At 43.6% G+C, this 26705-nt stretch overlaps 1 protein-coding gene and 1 non-coding gene across 2 annotated transcripts in view; both read right to left on the bottom strand.

Annotated features, from left to right (window-relative positions):
- Positions 1-26705, bottom strand: part of htt (huntingtin) — a 65800-nt gene that overhangs the window by 36801 nt on the left and 2294 nt on the right. The window contains exons 2-36 of the mRNA XM_088341237.1: positions 24687-24770; positions 24498-24618; positions 22873-22932; positions 22710-22789; positions 22497-22635; positions 21021-21162; positions 20770-20948; positions 20430-20634; positions 20217-20258; positions 19807-19884; positions 18823-19181; positions 16793-16913; positions 16613-16728; positions 16446-16557; positions 13301-13438; positions 11840-11998; positions 11681-11778; positions 11482-11621; positions 11347-11410; positions 11174-11271; positions 10959-11105; positions 8295-8415; positions 8088-8227; positions 7848-8017; positions 6231-6445; positions 5595-5721; positions 5391-5515; positions 5202-5312; positions 5040-5117; positions 3273-3496; positions 3129-3207; positions 2856-3017; positions 2735-2790; positions 2243-2391; positions 2041-2177 (exon numbers count right to left, since the gene is read on the bottom strand). Coding sequence (XP_088197363.1) covers positions 2041-2177; positions 2243-2391; positions 2735-2790; positions 2856-3017; positions 3129-3207; positions 3273-3496; positions 5040-5117; positions 5202-5312; positions 5391-5515; positions 5595-5721; positions 6231-6445; positions 7848-8017; positions 8088-8227; positions 8295-8415; positions 10959-11105; positions 11174-11271; positions 11347-11410; positions 11482-11621; positions 11681-11778; positions 11840-11998; positions 13301-13438; positions 16446-16557; positions 16613-16728; positions 16793-16913; positions 18823-19181; positions 19807-19884; positions 20217-20258; positions 20430-20634; positions 20770-20948; positions 21021-21162; positions 22497-22635; positions 22710-22789; positions 22873-22932; positions 24498-24618; positions 24687-24770 — 4576 coding nt within the window. The remainder of the gene's footprint in view (positions 1-2040; positions 2178-2242; positions 2392-2734; positions 2791-2855; positions 3018-3128; positions 3208-3272; positions 3497-5039; positions 5118-5201; positions 5313-5390; positions 5516-5594; positions 5722-6230; positions 6446-7847; positions 8018-8087; positions 8228-8294; positions 8416-10958; positions 11106-11173; positions 11272-11346; positions 11411-11481; positions 11622-11680; positions 11779-11839; positions 11999-13300; positions 13439-16445; positions 16558-16612; positions 16729-16792; positions 16914-18822; positions 19182-19806; positions 19885-20216; positions 20259-20429; positions 20635-20769; positions 20949-21020; positions 21163-22496; positions 22636-22709; positions 22790-22872; positions 22933-24497; positions 24619-24686; positions 24771-26705) is intronic.
- LOC148360414 (small Cajal body-specific RNA 14) lies at positions 4885-5013 on the bottom strand. Its single transcript, XR_015851238.1, has one exon.

The following is a 26705-nucleotide window of genomic DNA, read 5'->3' as shown; positions in this document are numbered from 1 at the left end:
CACATGATAACACATGACAGAGATGGCAAAGCGAAAACACCAGAGCAAATAGATAGATAGATAGATAGATAGATACTTTATTCATCCCCGTAGGGAAATTCACACTTCCAGCAGTCTACCCTGTTGTTTATTAACAGATGAACATGATGCCCGAGGGGTGCTTGTAGCGAAGTGGATGACGTCGCGCCAGTCCAAAAATTCGACATCCCTGCGGCAGATGGAGAACTTTTCTTTGCGAAAATCCAGGGATACACCACCTCGTGTTAGCAAGTCCGTCCGCCTTCTCTCCGATTCTCCCCGGCTTTCGTGTCTCTGTTTAGCGGCGTTGAAGCCGGATTGCTCCGGGTAGCTCCGGGTGGCTACACGTTAGCGTCCGGAATGCTAAACGTGAGCCACGTTTCCGCAAAACACAGCAACTGCGCTCCCTGTGCGCTTCGATGTTTTCCAAAAGCACTCGATGATCTTATTTGGTCGTGAGTTCGCATTTACCATGATTACGGATGGTACCGAAGACTTATAACGCCGCTAGCCGCTTCGCTAGCTCCGGCTTTCCCTCCACGATGGGCCCCTTCATCACGCCGGCACGAGAATTCTTAAGGGCACGCATTTCTTGTGCGTTAAAACCCATGTCCATAGGATAGAAGTAATCCATAGTGTAGTTGTCAAAACGGGAAGAAAAAACACCGAAGATAGGAGCAAACAATAAAACAACAGGGCAGCTGCAGGAAAAGGCAGCCGCTCGTGGCAGCGCCGCTTTGATATGTCTCCGCCTCATTTTTAAGCAGACCTTTATACCCGTCAAGCTGTACGTTTTTTCCCAACAAAGTACGTTTATGATGCATTTAAAGACGTGTACGACGTACAGAAAAAATCTGTACGGAAAAAGGCAAATTTGTTAATTATGGGTACCATCCGGTATACACCGACTATCAGGAAACGGCAAATCAATCGAGTCCAACGAGTTTGCCGCGATAGCCTCTATCTAGGTATCGTTTTTTCGTTTCAAACGAAGCGAGCGGTTTGATGCTACTGTGCGCCTGCGTCTGCCGCCTGGGGATTTCCCATCATGCATCATTCCGTGGTAGTTGTGTAGTGAAAGGAAGTCCGTGTCTTTTTAGAGAACCGGCTTTTTCGGCCCTCTCATTAAAGAGAGCCGGATCTCAAACGGCTCACTTTGCATTATATTACGAATCATTATTGTTGTATAAAGAAGAAAAAAGAAGTATAAAAGGAGAAAATGAAAAAAGACAGGTGTGTGGTTATCCCTTTAATCAGTATATTACCAACAATAATTTAATGCAGAAAATGAATAATTGAATAAGAAAATTCTACTTAATTCTATTTGCATGTATTGTTTCCTTCTACAATGAACGTCCAAACTACTTAATTTTTTACTTTTTTAATAATAAACCTCTTCATGTCGAGCAACTCTGTATCGCACAACAAAACGTTCATTAACAATCTATATGATATAACGAAACACATGTACAATAATAACATGTTAAACTACAAAAATAAATACGTTTGAAAAAAATATGGTGTAAGATTATTTTGTATTTTGTAAGGGAAAATACGACAGTTTGTAAGGGCATGGAGCCCTGGAGCGCGACAGGTATGGACCTTATTTATTTGTCTTCATTTAATGCGTGTTCTGTTGGGTCTGACTGCTGTGGACATGAGAACAATTTCAAGTATTTACAAGCACTTCACCTAAAATTCAAGCACTTTTCAACAACATTAAAATTGGATTATTTTCAATGATTTCAAGCACCAGTACGAACCCTGAAAGAATAATGTAGTCAGCTATTTGAATGTTGGGGGCACTGGGTGGCACTAAATCAACACATTTTTGTCAGAAGTACTTTTTCTTTACCATTTTATACAAACTGTCATTATCTTTTCAACATTTGGCTGGCCAGGTTCAGAACGCTGACAGGCAGAACTTTACCCTCCCTTTATAAAAGATCTTGCGAATTGTCCAATCGATCTCATATGGCTATACCGCCCGCCCTGACTCGAGACCGGTGGTTTCTTGCCTACCTGGTGGTGCTGAACCAGTCTAAGGAGCATAGAGACCACCACCTCCTTCTGCGTGTCCAACTCTTTACCGGCGTCGGCCTTGTTGGAGCCCCTCAGCACAAACAAATCGTGAACGATGGGCTGCAGGGCAGGAATGGCTTCGCGGGGGAAAGAGGAAATGTCAGCTACGGTCGGAAAATGGGATGATGGGCGCAGCTCTTACCGTGCGTGACGGCTTTTCTGCCACTGGCCATGATGCCGTCGCACAGCTGGATGATTTTGGGGATGGTGATGATCTGCTTGGAATGGTAACGCTCGTACGAAAGCAGCACCAGGAAGAAGAAGATGTTGGGGATGACTGCTTCCGAATCTCTAAGAGAGAGAAAGTACATCACGCGTTCATAAGACAATGCAGACCCAGGCTGTCAAACTCACAGCCCTGCAGGACAACAGTAAGACAGCTTAATCCGAGCACAATCTGCACGCATTTGAAATGGATACTACCTCCGCGCTGATTATTTAGCCAGGGCTCAAAATTCTCATGAAAATGTCCAAGATCAACTTATGTCTGCAATTAACCTATGGTTAGGCCCCGCCCTCAAACACGATGAGCCAATCACAGTGCTTGAGCGAATCGAACGCACTCGGACATTCAGAGTTCCAATAAAAATGCATTGCAGTTTGTCAATTTTCGTTCATTTTTTTTTCAACTCACCTAAACTGTCCCACTTCGATGTATTCAAATTGTTTCAGCACAAAACCGATGAAGACCTGCAAACCACAATAACAAGTGAGACAGAAAACCTCACAAGCTGAGAAACTTGTTTCTGTCCCACCTGATCAGAATCCAGGAGGCAGTAGTTGACTCTCAGCTGCACCAGTTGGGCCAGAAGGTCCAGAACTTGCCTCTGCAGAGCCACTGAAGTGCTGGTTGTGTACTGCTTCAAAGCTTTGATCACCAGTGGCTCAAAGAGACGGATGTGGTTGTGGATTACGTTCTGGGAGCAGTGAATTAAGGAAGAAGGAGAGAGAAAAGAGAGAAAGGTGGTGAGCAAAACAAAGATTAAAGGAAAATGTGAGGTATAGAGAGGAGACGACGCGGAAACTACCTTGTCGCCTCTGTGTCGCGTGGCATTCGCAATATTGGAGCGAAGCTGATTGGAAGCTTTCTGCATCACGTCAAACCATCTGGAAAACTCGGCAAATTTATGACATTCTTTTTTGTTAGAAAAACCGGAGACGTTTGTACCCACCCGGAGGCATCCTGCTCTTGCTCGGCCTGTACCATGTTCCTGAGGCTGGCGTCGGCGAGCGCTTGCGTGAAGTGGGTGTAGGGCGCCATGAAGCAGTAATGGTACAGGCCCGGCCTCAAGCTGGAGGAGCCCAGACGCAGAACCTTGCCCGGGGCCCGGCCGGGGCCGCTCGGGACCCCCTCGGGCTGTGACGCCAGGTTGGTGCCAAACAACGTTTTTAACAACTACGGAAAAAGAAGGATTACATGCAGTGATGGCTCCAATAGATTGCATGAATGAATGAATGAATGAATGAAAACTTTATGTGAACATTAAAATAAAAACAGAACAAAAACAATAACTCAACAACAAAATAATGTTACATAATATGTTGGAAAGGGGCTAGTAAGAAGAAAATGCTTATATTCCCTACCCTTTCATCTTCCCCACCAAATAAAGCAATGATAATAACAACAATGGCAATAATAACAGTTATAATATAACAATAGCAACAATAACAAAAAAGTTAACCAAAGTTCTAGACGCACTATTCCCAATCTCTCGTATCACTCATACCCCATTTTCTTCATCTCTGCATTCCGCCAGTCATGTTTTTTTGTATTTAAATTTGAACATGTGAATAGTCGGACATTGTTTGATCTCGTCTTGTAAATTGTTCCAAAGTTTGACTCCGCACACAGACACACACATACTTTTCCTGGTGGTTCTCACCTTTAAGATTATGAATTCACGACAGCCTCTTAAGTTATAATTTCCCTCTTTCCGAATGAATAATTTATGGATGTTTTCTGGCACGATGTTTTTGTTGACCTTAAATAGCAGTTGTGCAATGAAAAATTTGACCATATCATCTCATTTTAATCATTTGGACTGCAGGAATAAAATATGAGTATGATCGCGATATCCTGCCCTGTGTATGGTTATCATTGCATGTTTTTGGAGGATAAAAGGGGGCTGGAGTGCACTTTTGTAATGATTGCCCCAGACTTCTGCACAATATGTGAAGTGTGGCAGAACTAGAGAACAATATCATAAATACAATGCATTATAGTTTGAAAGGAATTTGGCTTTATTCATTATTGAAATGCTTTTAGATACTTTAGTTTGTATGTGTCTGATGTGTGTTTTCCAGTTTAATGTATTGTCCATTACGACCCCTAAAACCTTCATTTCTGATACAGCGTCTATTGTGGCACCATCCATTTTTACTTCTAAATCTTGATTCGCCTTGCGATTACCAAAGAATGTTACTTTGGTTTTATTTAAATTTAAAGATCATTTATTTATATCCATCCAAACGTTTAGGTTAATTAATTCACGATTAATACAGGTTACCAATGCGTAATGCTTCACGGTGTGGTACCCTGGGTGCACAGCAGCAAACGGGAGGACCTGTCTCATGTTCAATATCAAAGAACTGCAAAAGCGATCATTTAAAGCTAGCTTCGGATTGCTTCCTTTAGAATAAAATAAGATATTGGATCATTTCTGGTAGTGGTTCGTCAGCCCCACCTCATTGGCGATTCGGTCACCAGCTAATCAAATTTTAAACCCACATACATATCATTTAAAGCGATTCTCCCTACACTAATCAATGACAATATAATGACAGAATGTGCGGAACCATCGCACAGGGAAGCCAAAGACTTCGTAGTCCCTGTCGGCAGGATCCGGCCTTGCTCTATGTAGAGTCTCTGGTGTCATCACATGACTGAGTGATGCACCGTGCGAGGACCTCTACAAAACCAACCAACACCAAGAACTGACCTGCTGAACGCAAACTGTAGCCATGGTAGGTTCTCTGGAGAAGCAGGACTTCAGATATCCCAAAATTTCTTCAACGCACTTCACGGGAAAGAGGAAAAGTTCATCCGGAATTTAATGAAGCCAGTTAGCTTGAACGTGCAGAGTGAAGGAAAACCCTCATACTTTGCTAATATCGTGAAGCGTGGCCAGTTCGAGAAGTTGCGAAAGAGCATCCAAGGCGGCACGGAGGAAGCTGCCGAACTTCTCGTGGCTGCTGTGAAGGTCCAGCGTCACCTGTTGATGACGAACCCAAAACGTGAAATCAAATCATGTTTCTTCTAGAGTGAAGAATGGACGCCGAGTTGGATTTACTTTGTAGTTGGCGTGCGTGGCTTTGAGGACGTCGTAGAGCTTGAGGTAAGGGGGAAGGTGGTAGAAGTTGCCCACAGAGTTGGACTTGTTAGCTGTTGTTGTGCTCGTGTTGTCGGATACTCGGCCTAAAAACAAATCCGTGTAGTAGATCGGGGCTCGACTGTACATGGTCGATGGGAGCTCATCGCACTTTGTTTCACTTACCTGCATTGACCTCATTACTCTTCTTTGGGCTGAGAGGGACAGCGTTAGGATCGGCAGCGTCCTTGTCTTTTCCCTTTCTGCGAATGGGACTAAGTGAGGGAGTGTTGCTCAGGGAAGGCAGCGTGGCCTGCAGAAAGGATCACACAATCAGTCATTTGAAAATAGCACAGAGACCCCCCGCTCTTTCGCGCTTCGGTTAGCGCTGGTTCACTCCTTTGCAAAGTTTTTGTTGAATTTTGTCTTTACCGTCATTGATATTGAATTGTGCATTGTGTTCTGTTAGACAGCACACAGCGGGGACAGATTAGGAAGGGTGTTCTGAGTTGGGTGGGTTAGACTGTCTGTATGTGCAACAATGTGACTGTGCGCCCGACTGTAAAAGGCTGGGCTATGTTGGCAGTCAAACAGCCAGCAGTGGGCATACGCAGTCAACGTCTCAGAATCAAAAGAAACCAGTAAGAACCGCGCCTGCTAGCTTTTAGCAGCTCGCTACATTGAAATGATATTCATCAAATAAATCAGACTCCGATGAAAGTCTGAAGAGCGCGAGTATCTGACATATTTGCAAGTGTATGGCATACATTTCTATGTAAAAAGCTAGGCATCTCTGTAAACGACAGTAAAGGAAAATCCCACCTTCGCTGCTGGTCCCGGGGGAGTGTCGTCTAGCACATGGGCGCAGATGTTGAGAACTTTCAAGAGGTGGGAAAAAAGCTGCTCCACCATCGCCACCAGGGAGCGCTCTGACAATGCGGCCCAGGGTTCTTCCAGCTTGTTTGGAGTTCCGCCGGGATGAGCACTGCCGTCGTCTTCCCCGGTCCAGGAGTTGCGCATGCATTGAGGAGCCACCGCTTCAAAAAAAGAGAGGAAATTGAGCAGGGGGACGCATTTTAGATCCAAATACAGCAATTCCTCGATTTCCGTGGGGAATCTGTTCCCTAACAACTGTTAATAAGTCAAAATAGGAATCCTATTTATATAATGTACTATAGTGTAAGACAAGGAATCAATTTACTTTTGCGCATTACTTCCAATCTTCAGGGATATTTTGATCCCGCAAAGCACTGTTGGCAATTTATGTTAATGACAATAAAGATAATCATGAATCCGGTTGCCCATGCAAATTCAAAATTCATTGACGTCTTCTTTCCTTAATTTTGAGTGTTCTCTAAGCTATAAATTTTACATCATCCATTTCTAATGGATGCGACAGTTGAATCCATACATGTATGGAAAGATCAGCACACCTTGTAAATCAGAGAGGACATAGAAACTGTGCTCACTTTTAGAGTGTGACATGAATTAAAGCTTCTTTTACCGCTAGATGTCGCTGAAACTAAAGACAAAAGCTATAAGGAAGAATAAAAATATGGAAATAAAAAGTGACAAAAAAATGTACATTTTTCTTCGCCCTGCCTTTCACAAGGTTTTTGGGGGTACCCATAGCAGCAAAACGGCGAATATGAATGCACACTGAAGGATTTTATATTTTATACATTTTACTATAAAGGATTTTATACAAGTTACATTTATTGAATGCAATGAAGATTTTTCACAGAGAAGGCTTAAGTTCGATGACAGGTCGCGCGGAGTGTTTTGGCTAGGGAATTTTGATAACAGTGCGCTGACGAAGGACGTCAGGCATTGTTTTGATAAACGCTTGGTGTTGTTTTGAAATTTCTTCAGACATCGAGGAGCCCACGTGGGTTTTTTTTCCCCTGACGCACCCATGGGAGGAGTCGGCACGCCCATGGGAGGCGTCAGCACGCTCGTGGGGGAGCCAACACGCCCGCTTGGGAGAAAGGCATGGGCAAAGGAAGAACTTCAGGAGATCGAAGGCTAATTTGGCTAATTCGATGGAATTCACGTAGTTAAATTATTTAAGAAATTAAATCTACCCCGGTGTAGAAATGCCGGTCTCTTGTTCATTTTTCCATAAAAAAAACGAGCATGCATTGTTAGGCGAATGTAAGTTGTGTTTGGTTAATGGAGTCAGATAACTCATTCGAACAATTTGGTAAACGATACATATTTTAATATAGTTAAATTCTTGACAACACCCAGCTTGTACATTAACAAAATTGAGTTTATTTCTTAAATTTGAGCATGCGGCTATTAATTAGGTGCGCTCTGTAGTCTGGAATATAAAAAATTCTGTGGTGCACCAAGGACACAAAAGTCTAACAGCGATACTATATCCCTACTTGGATTTCTGCAAGTTTTTTCAAGCCTTGGTGGATTAGCAAGCCTTACCAGCAAGCAGGTTGCCAGCGAGCAACAAAGCGTCCTGGTGTGCCGAGAGGTCCAACGGGAACCAGGCGGAAGACAACAAGGAAAGCACCATGTTGGTCACTCCCACAGTTAGAGTCTTTTGTTCCGGATCGGGGGCTGAAGAGTTTGGAGTATTGTTGGGCTGGGACTGACTAAAAAAAATGAATACAAGTATCAGAAAACATTAAAAGGAGTCATTTGTGGGAAGGCACATTGATAAACCTTGAAGCCCGACCCCTGCTGCGGTCCAGGCCGGCTCGCGAGGAACTGGAGGAATTGACATAGCCGCAGTGCCAGCCGGTGCTCCAAGTGCACACTGGGAAATTAGAGGCTAGGAGACACAGCGCCTCGCAGCAGCCGAACTGAAGGAGAGAAAAATGACGTCATGGGTTGGAATATTGAAGAACCGCGGCATGTAGTAGAACTTACAGTCATAGCCCTGGAGGTGGAGGAGGTTAAAGCGTGGGAGATGGCAGCGACCACTCGGGACAAGTTGTTTTCCACCGTCACGTCGGACGCCATGTTGGACAGGGTGAAACCGCGATATGTCCTGGAAAGAAAGCCTCAACTTGAAATAGGAACGAAAAAAACAGTCCCAGGATACGGTGACTTCACGTATACAACAAATTTGCGTGCCCAGAAACATGTTCAGGAACGGTGGACCTCACAACATTTTCACTTTACGGAGCGAAATAAGATTTGTCACGAGGCGAGGTGGGGTCGAAGGAGTGATCGGACCAGAACGGATGCAGGAGGCAGGAAGGGAGAACTCAAATGCGTTGACGATCCATAGGTTTTATTTAACAAAATAAAAGTTGTCCAAAACTCTGGGACATGACAAAACAAACAGTTGATTCTTCTAACTCAACTAAACAGGACAAGGCATAACAGAACGGACAAAGTTTTAAACTAAAACAGGACAAGCATAACAGACCGGGAATGTGGATATATATAATGAGCCCGCACCCGCAAACCCACAATCCAGCCTTAAATAGCAGACACTCGATTAGTTGAACTGCTTCAGCTGGGTCCAGGGGGCGGGGCAGACCGGTCGCCAAGGCGACCATGACAAGATTATTTTCGGACCCCTCGTTACAGCATTTTCCTACTAGATCACATCCATCGCAAATTCTTTCGTGAGCCCAAAAACAAAGATTCAAACTTTGCAGTGTTTGCACATATGACAAGTTACATTTCTAAGATGCCATTTTGCTGTTTCTACACACTGTATAAAATGCCGGTTCGCGATTAATTTGCTTTACGGCACTATGAAAAAGCTGTACTTCGTTGCACGATGCCTTATTTTTCCTCATCTTCTTTGTAAAAAAATTGCAAGATGGTGATTCAGTACTGTACTTTTTGTACTATATTTATTCACTATGGGTCCCAATGCTTGCAGTCATGCTAAAGGAAGAAGCTATAAGAGATTGTGATGAGCAAGAAATATGAAGACACAAATATTTTCACATCGCAAAAGAATATGGCCGTTGACAATTGAGTTATTAGCAATAATGGGGTGATTAAAGCAAGAAACTCTTTTCAGGTCATGACAATCTTCACAAGTGAAAGTTTTTAAATCAATTTTGATCCGCCGTTTCACCCCTACCTTCTGCATCCACCCGCTAATCTTCTCAACCAGTTACGTGACACCAAAGGTAAATACAGTGTCATATTCTCTTTACATGTATATCAATTTCAGATCAGATCAGATTTACTTTATTGTCATTCTAGTACACGTGTATACAGAACGAAATGTCGATACATCTGACCCGCACAGTTTCCTTGAATGTACAGATATAAGTAAAAGTTGTATTGTATTATGGCTACGTATAGTATTTTACCATAGTGCCGATAGTGCAAGAGGAGTAGCTAACCGGATGTGCAAAATGGGCAGTCAGGTTAACAAGTCAGGTAAACAGTAACATTAACACTGTAACAATAACGCTGTAAGTACAATAGTGCAGAGAGCAAATGTGCAAGGAGTGGCAAGCTATAAAGAACTGCCAGTAGTGCAAAAAGTCAGATTAGCAGCCGTTAAGATTTAGGTTAACTATATGTTAGATTGACCATTTAACAGTCTAATGGCCAGGGGGACTAGACTACTGCGGAACCTGGTGGTCCTGCACCGCACACTGCAGTACCTCTTCCCAGAGGCTAGCAGAGTGAACAGTCCATGATGGGGGTGAGAGGGGTCCCCGATAATGTTCTTAGCATGGGATAGGCAGCGCTTCTGGCCAATGTCCTGAATGGAGGGAAGTGTAGTCCCGATTATTTTCTCTGCTGTCCTCGTTACCCTCCTCACACTACCCCAGTCGGTAGCGCTGCAGCCTCCACACCACACAGAGATACAGCTGGTCAGGATACTCTCTATGGTGCCCCTGTAGAATGTGATGAGGGGGGTGGGGGCAGGTGGGCTCTCCTCATCCTCCGCAGGAAGTACAGGCGCTGCTGTGCCCTCTTAACCAGTGATGCAGTGTTCACGGACCAGGTGAGTTTGTTTGTAATGTGCACCCCTAGGAACTTGATGTGATGTAATATTATGCACATATATTACATATAGGTAGTACTTGCTATATACTAATTTGTTATTTTAATGATTTTATCAAGGGAACAGGGGTTTCAGAGTGCATTTAATCTACATTAGGGTGTGTATCTGTAAGGTGAGCTTAGGGTACTTCCCCAAAAGTGTGTATCTCTAAACCAGATGGTATCACGTTTCTGTTTCAAATATTGGTATCGCCCAAAGAGGCATTTCTTTCTTTCTCTTTCTTTGTTCTGCCTAAATAAATGCAGTTTGGTAGGGGAAGGGCCCCCAGAGTTAGGAGCGCGGCCAAGGAGACGGACGTGAGTAAGTTCCTCTTCTCCTGGCCCCTCCCCCTCTCCAACTGGCAGTTGTAAAGAAGTCAAAATGCCTGGTATATCTTTTTAGCGATCAGCCAACTTTAAAATAGCTCTCCCACAACATGTAAAATAGGTCGATTTAGACCCCACAGTATCCCCTGCTATACACCAATTTCACTTTGCAACCCTTACCTCCTCACGGATTCATGATATATTCAAATGTTAAATTGTCATGAAAATTTGTGCAGTTACCTGGTGATGGTGCTGACGGTAAACTGCGAGGGTGCTTGGGCCTCGTGCATGAGCAGCTGCAGGTAAACCGAACTCTGGTCTCGGGCCATGGCCACGACGGGGTCGGTCTGGCCCTGGTCACACTCGTAAAACAATCTCCGTACCAGCCTGGTGGAGGAAAACGAAAAAAACGGAAAGCTCTATTTTCAAGTCGTTGGCGTGGCAAGTAAGCATACCTGCTGACAGCGGAAGCCGCCACGTGGCGAACTCTGGGATCGTCGTCGCCGAGGAGACGAACGATCACTTTGAGAACCCGGTCCTGAAGCCGCAGACGCTAAAAAGAAGATGGCAAAAACCCACATTGGAGGATCAAATATTGCAAAATGAGGAAAAGAATAGCTTGGAATACCCCAGTGTAGTGATGATTGCCTTTGTGCAAAGTTTCCGTCTTCCTCTCCAGAAAATTGACTAACCTAGGAGAGCGAACCGAAAACGATTTTCAGTGATTCGTGCATTTTCTTTATGGACGATCTCGAAGACTTACCGAAAATCCATCTCTGCCAGCGTCTCCAACAATTCTGTCCGCACGAGCCAATAGGACGAGTCCGTGAGGGCCAGCAGGTCGATGGCTAATTGCAGGCCCAGATCGCTGAGTGTGCTGCTGCAAACGGTCATGATGCAGTGCTGAAATAAACAAGAAGCCTTTAACGAAGAAACAAATCGAGAGAAAGACAGAAACTTACCCTGACTGCAGAGCACGCCATCTTGCAAGTCACCGACGATTCGTCTTGAAGCGATTTCCGTAGCAAAGGCACTAAGTCCACCAGGGACAAAGGGTTGCCTGAAAACCAAAGGGAGACTTGAAGATTCCCAACCGACCGTCTTCCCTCACGGATTCGAACCTGTGTTGCTCTGCACGCCGTCCAGCCAAGTGTGGAGGTTATAACGCGTTTTGGTGAGCGCCGCCTGCAGGATGGCGGCACAGAGGATAGCGGTGGCTCCTCGGATTTGGGGGTCTCCGTGGTGGATGAGGTCCAGCACGTCGCTCACATACTGCTGCTCTGGAAAGACATCGATCGGAGGCAGACTTTTCAAGACTTAAAGCAACCCACTCAAGCCAGCAAACACTAGCCTAAAAAACGCTATTAAGTATCGTAATCGGTAAGCAGTATGGGCCTTTGCTTCCTAGCATTCAGGATTGAGAGTGTTTACAGCCCTCTCCTCAAGCTCTGTATCTAAATTATTTTTCAATAAAAGAGGAGGCTTAGCAAGATGAGGTTAAGGCAGAGGTCTCAACCCTGTGATGAAATGTTGAGGTCCCCCTGCCTAAATATGAAAGTTTAAAGGAACTGTGTATCATGAAGAACCTTCTGGTGGTAAAATCCAACCATTAAAAAAAGCAAAAAAAAATAAAGTATGATAAAAACATGCATGTTTTAAAACACTTATTTATTTTACATAACAATAGCTTCACCGAGAGGGAGCTGATATAATTGTCCTACCATCTTGCTGCTACAGTTTAACTGTACGGGTCAGGTGTATCGACATTTCGTTCTGTGTGCATAGTTACAAAGAATGACAATAAAAGTAAATTCTTCTTCTTCTTCTATGGGTAACCAAAACAAAACAAAATAAACTCGCGAATGGCAGTCAATGAAAATTAGAGGAACAATGGTACGGCTTAGCAGTAGCTTCTATCCTTTCTTGTGCTTTTTAGCACACTTGTTTTGGGTTGCACTACACAATACAGCGAAATTTAGTGGTCAAATAATACAAACTGTCCATTTAATAAATGAGCAGCCAATGCAGATTATTGATTCTCGCTTATTTAGACCGTGAATTGGGCGGCTCCTTGAACCCCTAATGCCCCTGATAAGCAAATAGTTGCCTTGCATGGCTGTCACCGCTATCGGTGTGTGAGTGGGTGAATGGGTGAGTGTGGAGCACATTGTAAAGCGCTTTGCGAGGTCTTCAGTGACTTGAAAAGCGCTATATAAATGCAGACCATTCCCCATCATACTTTGTGGAGCATTTTCTTAAAAAGGTCTTTGAGACTGATGGAATGTTTTCTTATGGAAAACCCGATTCAGACCAACCTCACCCAGACCCTAGCTCTGAGCGTCCGCTAAGGGAATTAAGGTTGAGGAATTTAACTGATTGCATGAGTCAAAATGGAGGTCTCTTGTCTCTCGTATATTTCATTTCTAACTTGACTAATAGACCTGACATTCAATACATGCTTTTGTGACAGTTACATTTAGCTGGAGAAAGGTGGGCTAGCCTACACATAAATAGCAATGCATTCTTTCCAAAATGCAACAGCCAAAGAAGAAAAAAAATAGGTTGAGAAAATGTTTTTTTACCTTCCAGAGGAACGCCGTCCAGCGGCTCCAGGTAGAGGCAATTAAAAAAGGCTTCGGGAAGCAGAGCCCCGGCGGCTCCGATGCAACTGACCGCCAGGGCCTTCACGCTCACGCGGACTTCCTTGTCTGGAATCACACCTAGGGAGGAAATTTACATTGTATCCCATGACCAAAGTACTGTCACGAAGAGTAAATTGGTTGGAAATGCCTATCCCTTCAGTTACACATTAAGAATATTACCAGTCGAGTCAAGTCATGTTCATTTGTGACGCCCTTAATCAGATTCAGATTCAGATTCAGATCTACTTTATTGTCATTCTAGTACACGTGTATACAGAACGAAATGTCGATGCATCTGACCCCCACAGTTTCCTTGAATGTACAGATATAAATAAAGTTGTATTGTATTTTGGCTACGTATAGTATTTTACCATAGTGCCGATAGTGCAAGAAGAGTAGCTAACCAGATGTGCAAAATGGGCAGTCAGGTTAACAAGTCAGGTACACAGTAACATTAACACTGTAACAATAACGCTGTAATTACAATAGTGCAGAGAGCAATGTGCAAGGAGTGGCAAGCTATAAAAAACTGCCAGTAGTGCAAAAAGTCGGATTAGCAGCCGTTTAGATTTAAGTTTACTATATGTTAGATTGACCATTTAACAGTCTAATGGCCAGGGGGACTAGACTATTGCGGAGCCTGGTGGTCCTGCACCGCACACTGCAGTACCTCTTCCCAGAGGCTAGCAGAGTGAACAGTCCATGATGGGGGTGAGAGGGGTCCCCGGTAATGTTCTTAGCATGGGATAGGCAGCGCTTCTGGCCAATGTCCTGAATGGAGGGAAGTGTAGTCCCGATTATTTTCTCTGCTGTCCTCGTTACCCTCCTCACACTACCCCAGTCGGTAGCGCTGAAGCCTCCACACCACACAGAGATACAGCTGGTCAGGATACTCTCTATGGTGCCCCTGTAGAATGTGATGAGGGAGGGTGGGGGCAGGTGGGCTCTCCTCATCCTCCGCAGGAAGTACAGGCGCTGCTGTGCCCTCTTAACCAGTGATGCAGTGTTCACGGACCAGGTGAGTTTGTTTGTAATGTGCACCCCTAGGAACCTGATACTGCTGACAACCTCCACAGCCTTGTTGTTGATGCAAAGTGGGGCATGGTTGGGCTGGTTTTTCCTAAAGTCGACAATGATCTCTTTAGTTTTGTCGACATTCAGGACCAGGCTGTTGTCCCTGCACCAGCCCACCAACTGCTCCACCTCCTCTCTGTAGGCCAGGTCGTTGTCATCCCTGATGAGGCCCACCACTGTTGTGTCGTCAGCATACTTCACGATGTGGTTTGTGGCGGACCTAGGGACGCAGTCGTGTGTCATCAAGGTGAACAGCAAGGGGCTTAGGACGCAGCCTTGGGGGGAGCCCGTGCTGAGGTAGATGACATCTGAACTGTTCTGACCTATCCGCACTGATTGGGGTCTGTCACAGAGGAAGTCCAGCAGCCAGTTCCGCAGGGGGGTGTTGATCACAAGTGTAAGTGTAAATCACAAAGAGTCTCAAAGGGCTGCACAGACCACAGATTATTGTTAACCACAGACTAATATGACACCATCACCTGATCCAAAACCTACATGAGGGCAAATAATAGAATAGAATAGAATATACCTTTATTGTCATTGTTACAAAATGGGTTAACATATTGTGACAACGAAATTGGGCATGACACTCTAGTTTTACACATTCACAGTGAGGTATGACCAATATTGCCGACTCGATTTTCCCCCGAACGTGGAGTAGTCTGCAGTGTATGCTGGGATTTATATACAGGCGTTTCATTGGCTAACCAATGGGTCAATCATCATTTGAATCGATCGCTACTGGCTGAAGTTATTCGGAGCCTCGGATAGGCTAGAGGGCCAAAACAAACCCTGCAATTGGCCGAAAAAGATGTGTCAATCATCAGTTAAATCGATCGCTATTGGCTGAAGTTATTCGGAGCCTCGGATAGGCTACAGGAGCAAAACAAAGCCTGCAATTGGCCGCAAAAGATGACTCTGAATAGCAAGCTTGCTAAAGTACGCCAAAAAGAAACATGTTTCATTAGTCTGTATTTGGAAATATTTGACTCTCCTGGATTTACTTCACTCACGGTTGTAAGAAGACCATGGCTGCGTATCATTATTGAACGTGAGAACTTAGGTGAGCTATGCGGCTTTATATTTTCCCGGTATCTTGTTTTAGAACGATCTTGATGTTGCTGTGATGAGTTGAGTGAATTTAACTAAATTCCAAGTGTTTATTGTCATATGCACAGTAATATTGCAAGCGAAAAGAAAACAGAAACTAAGGAATGGTTGGCATTTCTTGAATCCCAAGACTTTAACCTTCCGAATGATGGAACGACGCATTTGAGTGACATCGTACGGACACCGCATCCGCACGTGTCTACGACACGTATTTGCTTCGTTGCAAGCTTTGGGAATGTTAAGGGGGTAATCAGTTTGACTGAATCATCTGACTGTTTTGTCGACGTTCCCATTGTAGCGCCTTATAATTTGGTGCGCCTTATCTATGGAAGATAAAAGACCAAAAACTATTTTTTGGGGGTGCGCCCTATATCCCGGTGCGCCCTATAGTGCGGAAAATACGGTACTTTGAATTGCCTTGTGTATGAATTGTGCTATACAAATAAACTTGCCTTGCCTTGCCTTAAGATGTGATTTTAAGGTTCTGTTGGTATTATACAAAATGATGCATGGACTTGCCCCTTCACATCTTTCTATGTTCCTGCTTGGAGACTTCACTCGTAACACTCTGGTCTACTAGAAATCCGGCAGTACGAGTGCGTTCTCGGTGCTGTGGAATGCTCTCCCCTCAGAAATCCCTTTTGAAAACTCAATGGAACTGTTTAAATCTAGGCTTAAAGCACACTTCTATTCTCTAGGTTATGAATAAAGTTGACCTCGGGAAGCTGTCAACCCGACATTCTGTTACAACCCATATTTCATGTGTATTATGTCTGTGTATTGTTTGTACACAGTGTACAGCCCTGCGAGACTTCTTGTGATTCAGGGCTATACAAATAAACATGACTCGACTTCGATCATCGTCATTTGCTTTCATCCCATTGAATGATTTCACACTCACCATTCTTCTGCCCAGTCAACAGAAACGAAGCAGCAAGAAGCCTGACGCAGTGCACAAGCGGCTCGGCAGTCTGGTCAGTGTAATGTCCGATAGGACCGTTGATGCTTGCCGGCTGGTAAATGACAACGTGTCAATAAAGGACGAGGGTAGGTACTCGCATTTCCAACCTTAGCGTCAGCTTCTATTTCGCCGGGCTCCTCCTTGGGGACGAAGCGGTCTACGCTGCAGTCGGAACCTTGCCGATTGTGACCTCTCAGGTCCAACAGGTGTCGTTTGCTATGAGCTGCATACAGTGGAGACATCTTCTCAATCCTGTCCTTCGTTTTTGTTTTATTTGTAAACGTTACCCAGTGCCGAAGGTTGAAAAGCCATCTCCTCTTGGCCCGAAGGTGCCGCCCCTTCGTCTTCCTCATCCTGCAGCGTTCCGATCTGCATTCCAGAGTACTGACTCTCGCTGCCGTCCAGCACCTTATAGAAAAACACAAAAACACATTGGTGAATGACTGTTAATATCATAATGACTGTGAATTGGTCCTTTGATTCAGGCGGCCGTTGTCTCAGTGTCATGAGTAGGCCAATCAAGTCAAATGAAGTGAAACGCAAGAAAGAAATGTCTGGTAGGTCAAAATTATGACGGCGATTGTTTAAAAAAAAATTAAAATAAACTCATTAAAAAAATCAGGTCTGTCAGGTCTATAACCTAACTTCTGGAATTATACACACAATGAGAGACAGGACACATCAGTAATAATTGATCAAAATAAAACCAATAGGGTCATCAAATCAAGAACTAACATATTCAAAATATATTTTACCCAACAATAGTGATCACCCTCAATGCTGCAAAATAAAAAAGTGGTTAACAATCTTTTACACAAGGGATCATGCAATATTGATTTCAAATCATACATTTTTTTAATTTTTGTGTTAATACCCTTTCATTATTGTAATTCATTATCAATGCTGTTGAGGTGTCTTAAGCACTTGAGCACTGTGCAATTGTGCCTGATTCTAAACGGTCTTGCACCATCAGGATGGCCTTTTTCAAGTCATTGAGCATTTCAAAGTTTCGATGACAAATTGAATTCCAATTTCCACCAAAGTGATGCCACGACATGCATACAATTCAGGCATGATTAATCTGAATTCCTGATTACTGAAATGATGTACCAAGGACCAAGCAGAGAAACAAAAAGCTCCTCTTCTTCCAAAACGGGCAAGCTAGCTTACAACCCACTCACTCTTACAGTACTATACCTGTCCACCTCAGCCAATTGCTCCCCTTATTAAGCGATAATAAACCTTACAAACACAAAGTGGCAACCATTTACTCACAGTAAGACCGACTATGTAAAATTAAAAAAGAAATGTGTGAGCATATAAGGCCACCTTGACATCCTTTCACCACGGAACGAGAAATGAAGGACCTTTAAAATGATCCAGACTCATTGCTTTTGGAGAGATTCACATTCTTTTTTGGTGTTGACCTGATGTCCGAGTTCTTCTTTTCTTACTTTGATTCTTTCATGCTTAAACGATTATAATCGGTTGATTCTTCGATTATAACACAAATTCAAGATCAAATTATATAAAAATGGATATAACATGACGTACATGCGCATGTCAAAAAGGCCGCAATATGCACAAATTATAAATGCTTGTTCAAAGATAACATATGCTAGTGTACCGCGACAATATTAGCAATCTACCATGACGTTGTTGTCTTCTCCAGTGACTGAGAGGATCTGGAGTAGAATCAAGATCGGCCTAACATATATATTTTTTAAATTTTATTTATTTATTTTAAATTGTCGTACAAAATTGTTAAATGGCGTGCACCAGGGGTCGGGGACCTATGGCTCGCAAGGCCGATGTGGTTCTTTTCATGAGTACATAAGGCTTGAAGATAAAATTCTGGACATGGAAAAGTTTTCCAGAACTCATGCAAAAATTTTCCAGGCTCTTACAATTCCGGTAAACGCAGAGTCAAATTTGACGCGCACACAACCGCCGTAACTTCAACACGGTATATTTTTTTCAGTCCAGTATATAAAGCCCACAATGCCAACTAAGGTTTACAGTCAAGTTGTTAAACAAACAGACCCCATTTTGGTTGTACGTTGATAAGAAATTTATACATTTTTTTCAAATCATGTCATGTCACACAGTGAAATAAAATGAGCCAAAAATGTAGATTTTGTCTGGGAAGAGGGTTTGGGGGTTTTGCTGAAATTGGTCCTAAAATATATGGTATACCTCTCTCTCACAAAAGAATAAATAAAATAAAAAATATATATTTTGGTTCAAAAATGTTCCCGACCCTTGGAGTACATGATTTGAAAGGATCAAAAATTGTATGAAGCTGGTGAAAACTGACCAGCTCTGGAACATCCGAAGGCGTGACGGCAGAGTCGGGCCCTTCGGTGGTGGTCTGCGAGGAGTCGCTGGGCGGGGGCGAGCCGCCCTCCGCGGAGGGCCCCTCTTCAGGCGTGACGTTTTCCGGCGTGGTGTCGTCGGCCGTCTCGGGCGTGGCGTTGGCCCCTCCGCTGGAGCTCCGACTCATCATCTCCTCTTCGTTGGGCGACTCCATCGTGTCGGAGGCGGACGTTCCACCCCCGCCTTGGTCCGAAGAGACGCTCAAGTCCACCGAATCCCCCGGCTGCAGGGCGGGCTGGGAGGAGCGGGGCTGTTCCGTGATGATGTCCACCTGGGCTGCTGAGACCTCGCCGACGGATGCTGGAGGGAAAGAAATGCGGATAATGATGACAAAAACTAATGACAAGCAGTGATGTGCAGTGAGGTCAGTGTCTGGAAAGGCACAGTCAGATTTATTAAAAAAAACTTAACTTACATCTTCCATCCATCTATTTTCCACACTGCTCAACCTTACTCATTCATCATTATTACAAAAGGTTATGCACGGCTTCTTTTGAAGAAAATAATCAATAGATAGGTAACCCTGGGATGGGCTCCAGCACCCCCGCGACCCTACTGAGGATAGGCGGTGCAGATAATGGATAGATAGGTAACCCTCCATTATGAAATAGGGGGAGGGGGGGATTACTGGATGGATCGACTTGCTGTTAGCTTTTTAATACTATAATTATATTGTTTGCGGCTGAAGTGTGCACAAAAATAGGATCCTTGGTCTTGGTCTCCGTATCGCACGCTGCATGCCTCACATTGCATTTGCAGATGCTCAGCAGAGCAATATGTTGAAAACAAATTCTATTATACTGATCATATTAAAATGTATTCATAATGTAATGTGAAAATGCATGAGAACGAATTTTAACACTGAATCGATATAACTATTTATCATATTTTTACCAATATTAACAAAGTAACCGGATCACCCCACCTGTGAAAGCACCAGTAGTGACCTCGGTCTTCTCAGAATCATCTTCCAGACCCTCCTCCTCCCCTGAAAGCATTTTGCCTGGAAGTCAAAGAAATAAAATATAATGTTGAAGTCATGAGAGGAATGAGTCAGTGCAGTGCTGACCTCTGGTGGAATGGAGTGTGCATGGCAGAAATCAAATTCAAATTGAAACCGAGAGAAAAAGCAGAAACAATGTACAAAAATATTCTGGATATGTTTACTAAACATATGTTAATGTCAATCATGACATGGGGTAAAAAAAAAAAAAGAATGACACGTAAAAGGATTGCAACAGTTAAAGTTATTTCCTATAATTAAAACTTCCCACAAATCAGAAGCAATCTCGCAAAGACGGAAAAGAAGAGCGGGACAAAAAGGAAAGCAGTCACCTCTCTGTTTCCTAAGGAGGAGCGGACTGCAGGAAGAACCTCCTGCTGAAAGGAAAGGAAACAGGAGGCACAAACAGGAGGTGAAGAGCGACTAAGACTTTCGGAAGACACAAAAGGAGCGGGCCGACCACCAATCGTGAAGATCCAGCGTCAGGTGAACAAAAGGACAAAACGGAATCAAAAAGAGGAGGAGAAGCCGACGAGCACGTTTACCGATGAACTCCCCGATGCTCCCGGAACGAGTCCGACTTTCTGCGTCCTGCCGGAAGATGCCGGCGTGCCGGACGGCGCCCACGCTGATGAGGATGTGCAGGAGCTCGGGAGGAGGAGTCCTGAAGGTTTGCTGCAGAAGCTCCAGAGATGCCGTCACCACGTTGTGGTCCCCGTGCTGCGTGTAGTGCAGCGTCAACTCGTACACCTGCGAGCGTTCTCGTCAGTGAAAACCTCAACGACTGGCGCTCTTCATTCACATTTCCCGGACGAAAAACCATAGTCCCTTGACCCTTCTGAAGATAGGCGGTGCAGATAACGGACGGACGGCAAAACTCCAGACCTGAAGCAGCTGCTCTGCCGTGGGCTGCACGTCAGCCTCCTTCTTGGTGACCCCGAAGCTCCCTTTCAGGCTGGCGGTGTTGACCTGCTGCTGCAGCAGAGGCATCAGGTAGCGCAGCGTCAGCAGAACGCCCAGGATCAGGTGATTCGGACGTTCCTCCTCCACCGGAACCACCAAACCTGAAGGGGATCCGCGCCAACGCGATTGATCGGAAGCCTCTCGTAAAGGTGGCGGCCCGTTCGGGGTATTACCGAGCAGCACGTTGAGGAGCCAGGTGTAGAAGTAGCTGGCCCGCCTGGAGTGTTGGCACACGCCGACGGCCGAGCTGGCGGCAGTCCTTCGGATGGTAGGCGAGCTGGACTTCAGGTTGGAGACAAAGGACTTCAGCAGGACCTGGGACCGCAGAAGGAAACATATCGGTAAGCGCCGCGGTAATTAATCACCAATTGTGAGTGAGGTCGATCAGAAACTCAGAGGCAGGGAGGGGGTAGGCAAAGTCGGAGGGAATGAGAAAGGATTGGATGGAAGGTAAAGGAAGGAAACAAAGGGAGGAGAGTAGGGGGCGAAGACTGAAGGAAATGAAAGGAAAAAAGAGGAAAGGAAAGGAAGAAAAAGAAATGAAATGAAAAGGAGGTAAAGGAAGATAAACCAAGAAAGAACAAAGTAAGGACACTTTTTTGAATGAAGGATAGGAAGGAAGGGAATGGAGGGAAGGGAAAGGAAAGGGAGAAAAAGAAAGAAAATGTAAGGAAGTAAAGGAAGATGAACAAAAAAAAAACAAAGAAAGGAAACTTTTTTAATGAAGGATAGGAAGGAAGGGAATGGAGGGAAGGGAAAGGAAAAAGAAAAGGTGAGGAAAAAAATGAAAGAAATAAGACATTAAGGGGGAGAGGAAGGTTTAGAATGGAAGGAAGAGAATGAAGATGAAAAGAAAAGAAAAAGAAGAAAAGGGAAAGGAAAAAAATAAGGAAGGGACGGGGGGAGTTTTTGAATAAAGGAAGGGGAAGGAAGAAGGAAGCAGGGTAAAGGGATGAACAAAGAAGGAAAAGGAAGGCATAGGGGGAGGTTTTGAATGAAGGAAGGAATTGAATAGAAGTAAAAGAGAGCAGGGTAAAGGGAAGAAATGAGAAGGAAAGTAGAGAGAAAATGAGAAAAAGTAAAATTTGAGGAGAAAGAAAAGGAAAACATGAAAGAAAGAAGAAATTAAGGGGGAGAGGAGGGTTTTGAATGGAAGGAAGAAAATGAAGATAAAAAAAGAAAAAGAAGGAAAAGGGAAGGAAAGAATAAGGAAGGGACGCAGGAAGAAAGTAAGGGACGGGGGGAGTTTTTGAAAAAGGAAGGAGAAGGAAGAAGAAGGAAGCAGGGTAAAGGGATGAACAAAGAAGGAAAAGGAAGGCATAGGGGGAGGTTTCGAATGAAGGAAGGAATTGAATCAAAGGAAGTAAAAGAGAGCAGGGTCAAGGGAAGAAATGGGAAGGAAAGCTGAGAAAAAATGAGAAAAAGTTGAGTAAAATGTGAAGAAAAGATAGGAAAGTGGGGAAGGGGGAAGGAAGAAAGGAAAAAAATAAAAGGATAGCAAAATTGGAAAAAAAAAATAGAGAAAACAAAAGAAAAAAAAAGCAAGAAAGTGAGAAAGGAGAGCGCAATAAAACAAACGAGCAAAGAAGAAAAAAAGCGAAAAGAGCCAACAAATCGGAAATTGTGCACAAGAGTTGCGTAGGCTCCACCTTGACTTCTCCGTCGTTGGCAAAGTGTCCCAAGGCGGCCATGATCTTGGGCACGGCCGAGGCCAGGGTCTCTTGCACGGCCTCCTCCTGACGCTTGGTGATTCGGCTCAGGCACGGCAAAAGGTTGACCAAATAGGGCCTGCGCGGACACCCAGAAAAATATATAAAAGATTCCGCCTCCTTTTCCGTAATCCTTCTCGGCCGATCGCCTACCTGCATTTCTGCGGTCTGATGAGGTGAGCCAGCTCCGCGAACCTCCACAACGCTGCCCTCAAACTCCGGGAGGCGCCGTTCTGCGGGAATGCCGTCATTATCAGCGAACACTACGAGACGACATTTTCTTATATTTGAAAAAAAGAGGGGAAAGAAAGCTTACCTTTTTAATTTCTTTATAGAGCTCCAGCTGCAGTCGAGGCAGATTGGAGTCCATCAGCGCCTGAAAAAACATTAGTTTCAGTCTCTACTTCGGGGGTCTCATACTTGTGACCAGTGTTCCCTCTAAGTTGCGCACTGCTCGCACATTCTCAGCGCACAAGAAAATCTAGCCAGCGCACAAAAATCAGAGCTCAAAATTACTAATTAAGAAGCGACTTGAGTCAAAGTTACAGTGCATGAAGGTCAAAATACACGGGTTCCCCTGACGCTGTGTTCTAAATGCAGTATTTTGAATGAGTAAAGTTAGTGGAGTTTGTCGAGAACCGGCTTCTTCAGCTCAGCTCACTAAATGGAACCGACTCTTTCGGGTCCTAAACGGCTCTTCAGGTTGTTTTTGCTTCTTTCATCCCAACATGACCAATTGTAAAATTATGCACAAAATGACTTAAAAGAATGGGGGAATAGAAAAAAAAAAAATACCCAAATGAAAAAGTGGTGAAAAGCTGAGGAAAAAAAAGAAACAAAAGGAAGAGAAAAAAAGGACAAATTTAGAAAAAAGACAGAAAAAAAGAAAAGAAAGAAATGTAGGAAAAAAGTAAATGGAGAACAAAAAGAAAAAAGTAACAGCTTGGAAAAAATAAACACAATGAGATTTTTTTAAAGGAATTAAAAAAAAAAAGTAGAAAAAAACACTGAAATAGAAGAAAAAGTTTGTGTTGCATTCAAATAATTTCCAATGATATCAAGAGAATCTTGTTGCCAACATTGTACTTCCACTCAAAAATGTGATTAAGTACAGTTCTGTATCTTACAACCGACTCGATAAGCCCCCAAAAATGTTAATATTATGCGACAAAATATATCAGGAAATAAAAAGAAATGAGTATCTTGTGAAAGAATTGTAAGAACAAACGACGTTCGAATCCCGGCTCCTCCGTGTTGCATGTCGAAGTGTCCTTGGGTAAGACACTGAACCCCGAATACCCCCAATATGCAGGTTAGCGCCTTACATGGCTGCACGGCCGCTATTGGGAAATGTGAAGCACGCTGTAAAGCGCTTTGGGAAGTCTTGGCTTGAAAATGCAGATCATTCCATTTCTTTGTGCATATGCCGTGTCTGCTATTGGTCGACGTCATCCAAAATGCTGGTCTGCTATTGCTTTGCGCCACGGCAACGTGAAATTGCCAACCCAGTAGCAAGTACTCAGTATATACAGAGACCCCTCGCTACTTCACGCTTCAGTTATCGCTGGTTTAGTCCTTCGCGGGGAAAAAAATGAGTCAATTAACCACAAAGAATAAATATTCAATCAAAAAAAAGATAAAAAAAACAAAACAACAAGGGATGCTTCTTGCACCACTACATACTGTACATACTGTACAGTCATCAGACACCTGCTCCGCGTTCCTCTACATCTTGCTAAAAAGAGTTTGTGTCCTGTGCCTTTGTCATGTTGCCTAAAGCATACACCCCCACCCAAAAAATAAGCTATTTTGATCTTGAAAACACAACATTCAAATACAAGCGTTCTCGAAAATTTTAAGCAAATGTATAAACCCTGTTGGTTTGACAATTTATTTGTCATGCTTTTTTTCACAGCAAGCAAAGTTGTTTTTCGGCCTCACTTTGATGATTTTGTTGAGGCACTCGTCGGCGACCATGCGGACATCCGATTCGCTGTCGTCACTGCAGAGCAAGAACATTTCCATGGCGATGCCCAGCAATTTCTGGAACTCTGGAGATGTTCTGCTCCAAGGGCAAAAAACAAAACGTTTTTCTGGACATTTCGGGAATCGAACGGAGGCCAACCGTACCTGAGGGACTGCGCCACGATGTTCTCGCAAATCGTCAAACAGTGCGTGACGCGATCTTTCTTGGTGGTGGCCTGCTCCTTTTTCCTGTCAGGAGAGAAACGCATTCCTGAAGCGACCGTGTGTCATAATTCACCTCTAGAGGTCGATGTCACTCAGAATGGAGCTGAAGCACACTAGGTAAGCTAGAAGGGTACCGCTTGGAAACATGTGAAACTCTACTTCCAGATTTTCTAAATTTCAGTCAGCAACAAAAGAGAGCATTAGATAGACTTGGAGCAGCTGAAAACAGGGTTCTTACACCTTTTTCCTGGACAAACGATAACACTTTTCAAGCACTTTCAAGGCCAATTTTTCCAGTACCTTCATAGGAAGAAGTCGAGCAACGATCAAAAGACATTTTTTTTAGTTGACTAAAATAAATTCGCTATCTTGTGCTATTTGAAGCTGTTCCTATCTATGATTTACAATCTTTTTGTGTCAATGGGCTGCTGTAAACTGACATGAATTCTGCCTCAACAATGCATGCGCAGCTTTAATCCATCACACTTGTTTACATTCACGAAAATGGTTCAGAGGTGTTGGGTGAGAATGGAGTTTAATACGGAGGACAAAAAGAAAGAAGGTATAGCATGTATAAAATGGAAACGGAATCGGGCAGGATTCGGGTCGCCGGGACGGGAGAACGGAGCTTGGATCGGGGATCGATACAGGAAACAATCAGGATACGAGGAGGACTTTTTATAAATATTCAGAAATGTGTATTTATTTTACAGTATTATGTCAGTGGTCGACACCTTGTTTGTCTGGCGTCTTGCTGCGCTCTGTGGCACTGGTTTTTGTTCTCAATGGACAGTAGTGCCATCTAGTGGTCAAATATTACACACTGGAGCTTTAAAAAAAAACATCTTATCTAGCAGATGGTAGATCATTTTGCACGTTTTTACAAAAAAATTCTACCAAGCTTGAATAAAAAATTGTTTAATATGAGCTATTAATGACCACTTTCTGTATAGAACACGCCATTTTATTTGAACAAGTACGTTTTATTATTTTACCATCAGCAAACAAGTCGAAATATCTTAAAACGAGTTAAAACTTTACACTTAAAGTTGGCAAGATCTTCCGACAATGTGATAATTTTATTTTCCTTTTTATATTTTTTGCATGTTTTTCAGAGGATCTGTGTCTACATTTTGTATTATACTATTTTTTGTAGATCTAAATATTTGCAAAAAATATATAAAATTACTAATTACTAAATAATTTGGTCCATCATGTTTTGTTATTCATGATGATATCATTAAAAAATAAATAAAAATAATCTGAGGAGCTGTCTGGGAGCTAAAACTTAAGAGTTAGTTTTCTAAATATAAGCCGTCTTCTCGGGTGCGAACAGTAAGGGGTGGTGACGCTTGAAGGATTTTATACATTTTACTATAAAGGATTTTATATGATTAAATACAAGTTACATTGATCGAGTGCAATGAAGATTTTCACTGAGTGGGCTTCAGGTCACGCTGTTCCAAATGCGGAATGTTTTGGCTGGGGAATTTTGATCACAACGACTGTTTTGATAAACGCTCTGCTGTTGAGTTTTTCAGACATCGGGACGCTCTTTTCCGAGATGGTGGACCCCCTTTGGGGGCTTACCTGGCACGCCCATTGGAGGAGCAGGCACACCAGCTTGCGGAAAAAACGTGGGCCAGGAGAATAAAGGCAGGAGATCGAGAGAGGAGGCTTCACAGAGACTCAAGCGACACTAATTCGGCCATATATTCGATGGAGTTCACTTAGTTAAATACTTTAAGAAATTAAATCTGCCCCTGTGTGGAAATGCCGGTCTCTTGTTCATTTTTCCATCAAGAAAGGAGCGCGCATTGTTAGGTGAATGTAGGTTGTGTTTGGTTAATGGAGTCAGATAACTCATTCGAACAATTTGGTAAACGGTTCATTTTAATTTTTATTTCCTAACACGCTTCACATGACAAGCCACCGGGAACAGCCATGTCAGCGTCTTTT

The sequence above is a fragment of the Urocampus carinirostris genome, chromosome 8 (genome assembly GCF_059441175.1).
Source record: "Urocampus carinirostris isolate Australia breed hairy pipefish chromosome 8, RoL_Ucar_1.0, whole genome shotgun sequence".
In the NCBI taxonomy this organism is placed as follows: domain Eukaryota; kingdom Metazoa; phylum Chordata; class Actinopteri; order Syngnathiformes; family Syngnathidae; genus Urocampus; species Urocampus carinirostris.
Note: the sequence above shows the minus strand (reverse complement) of the source record. Positions and strands in the feature narration are given on the sequence as shown.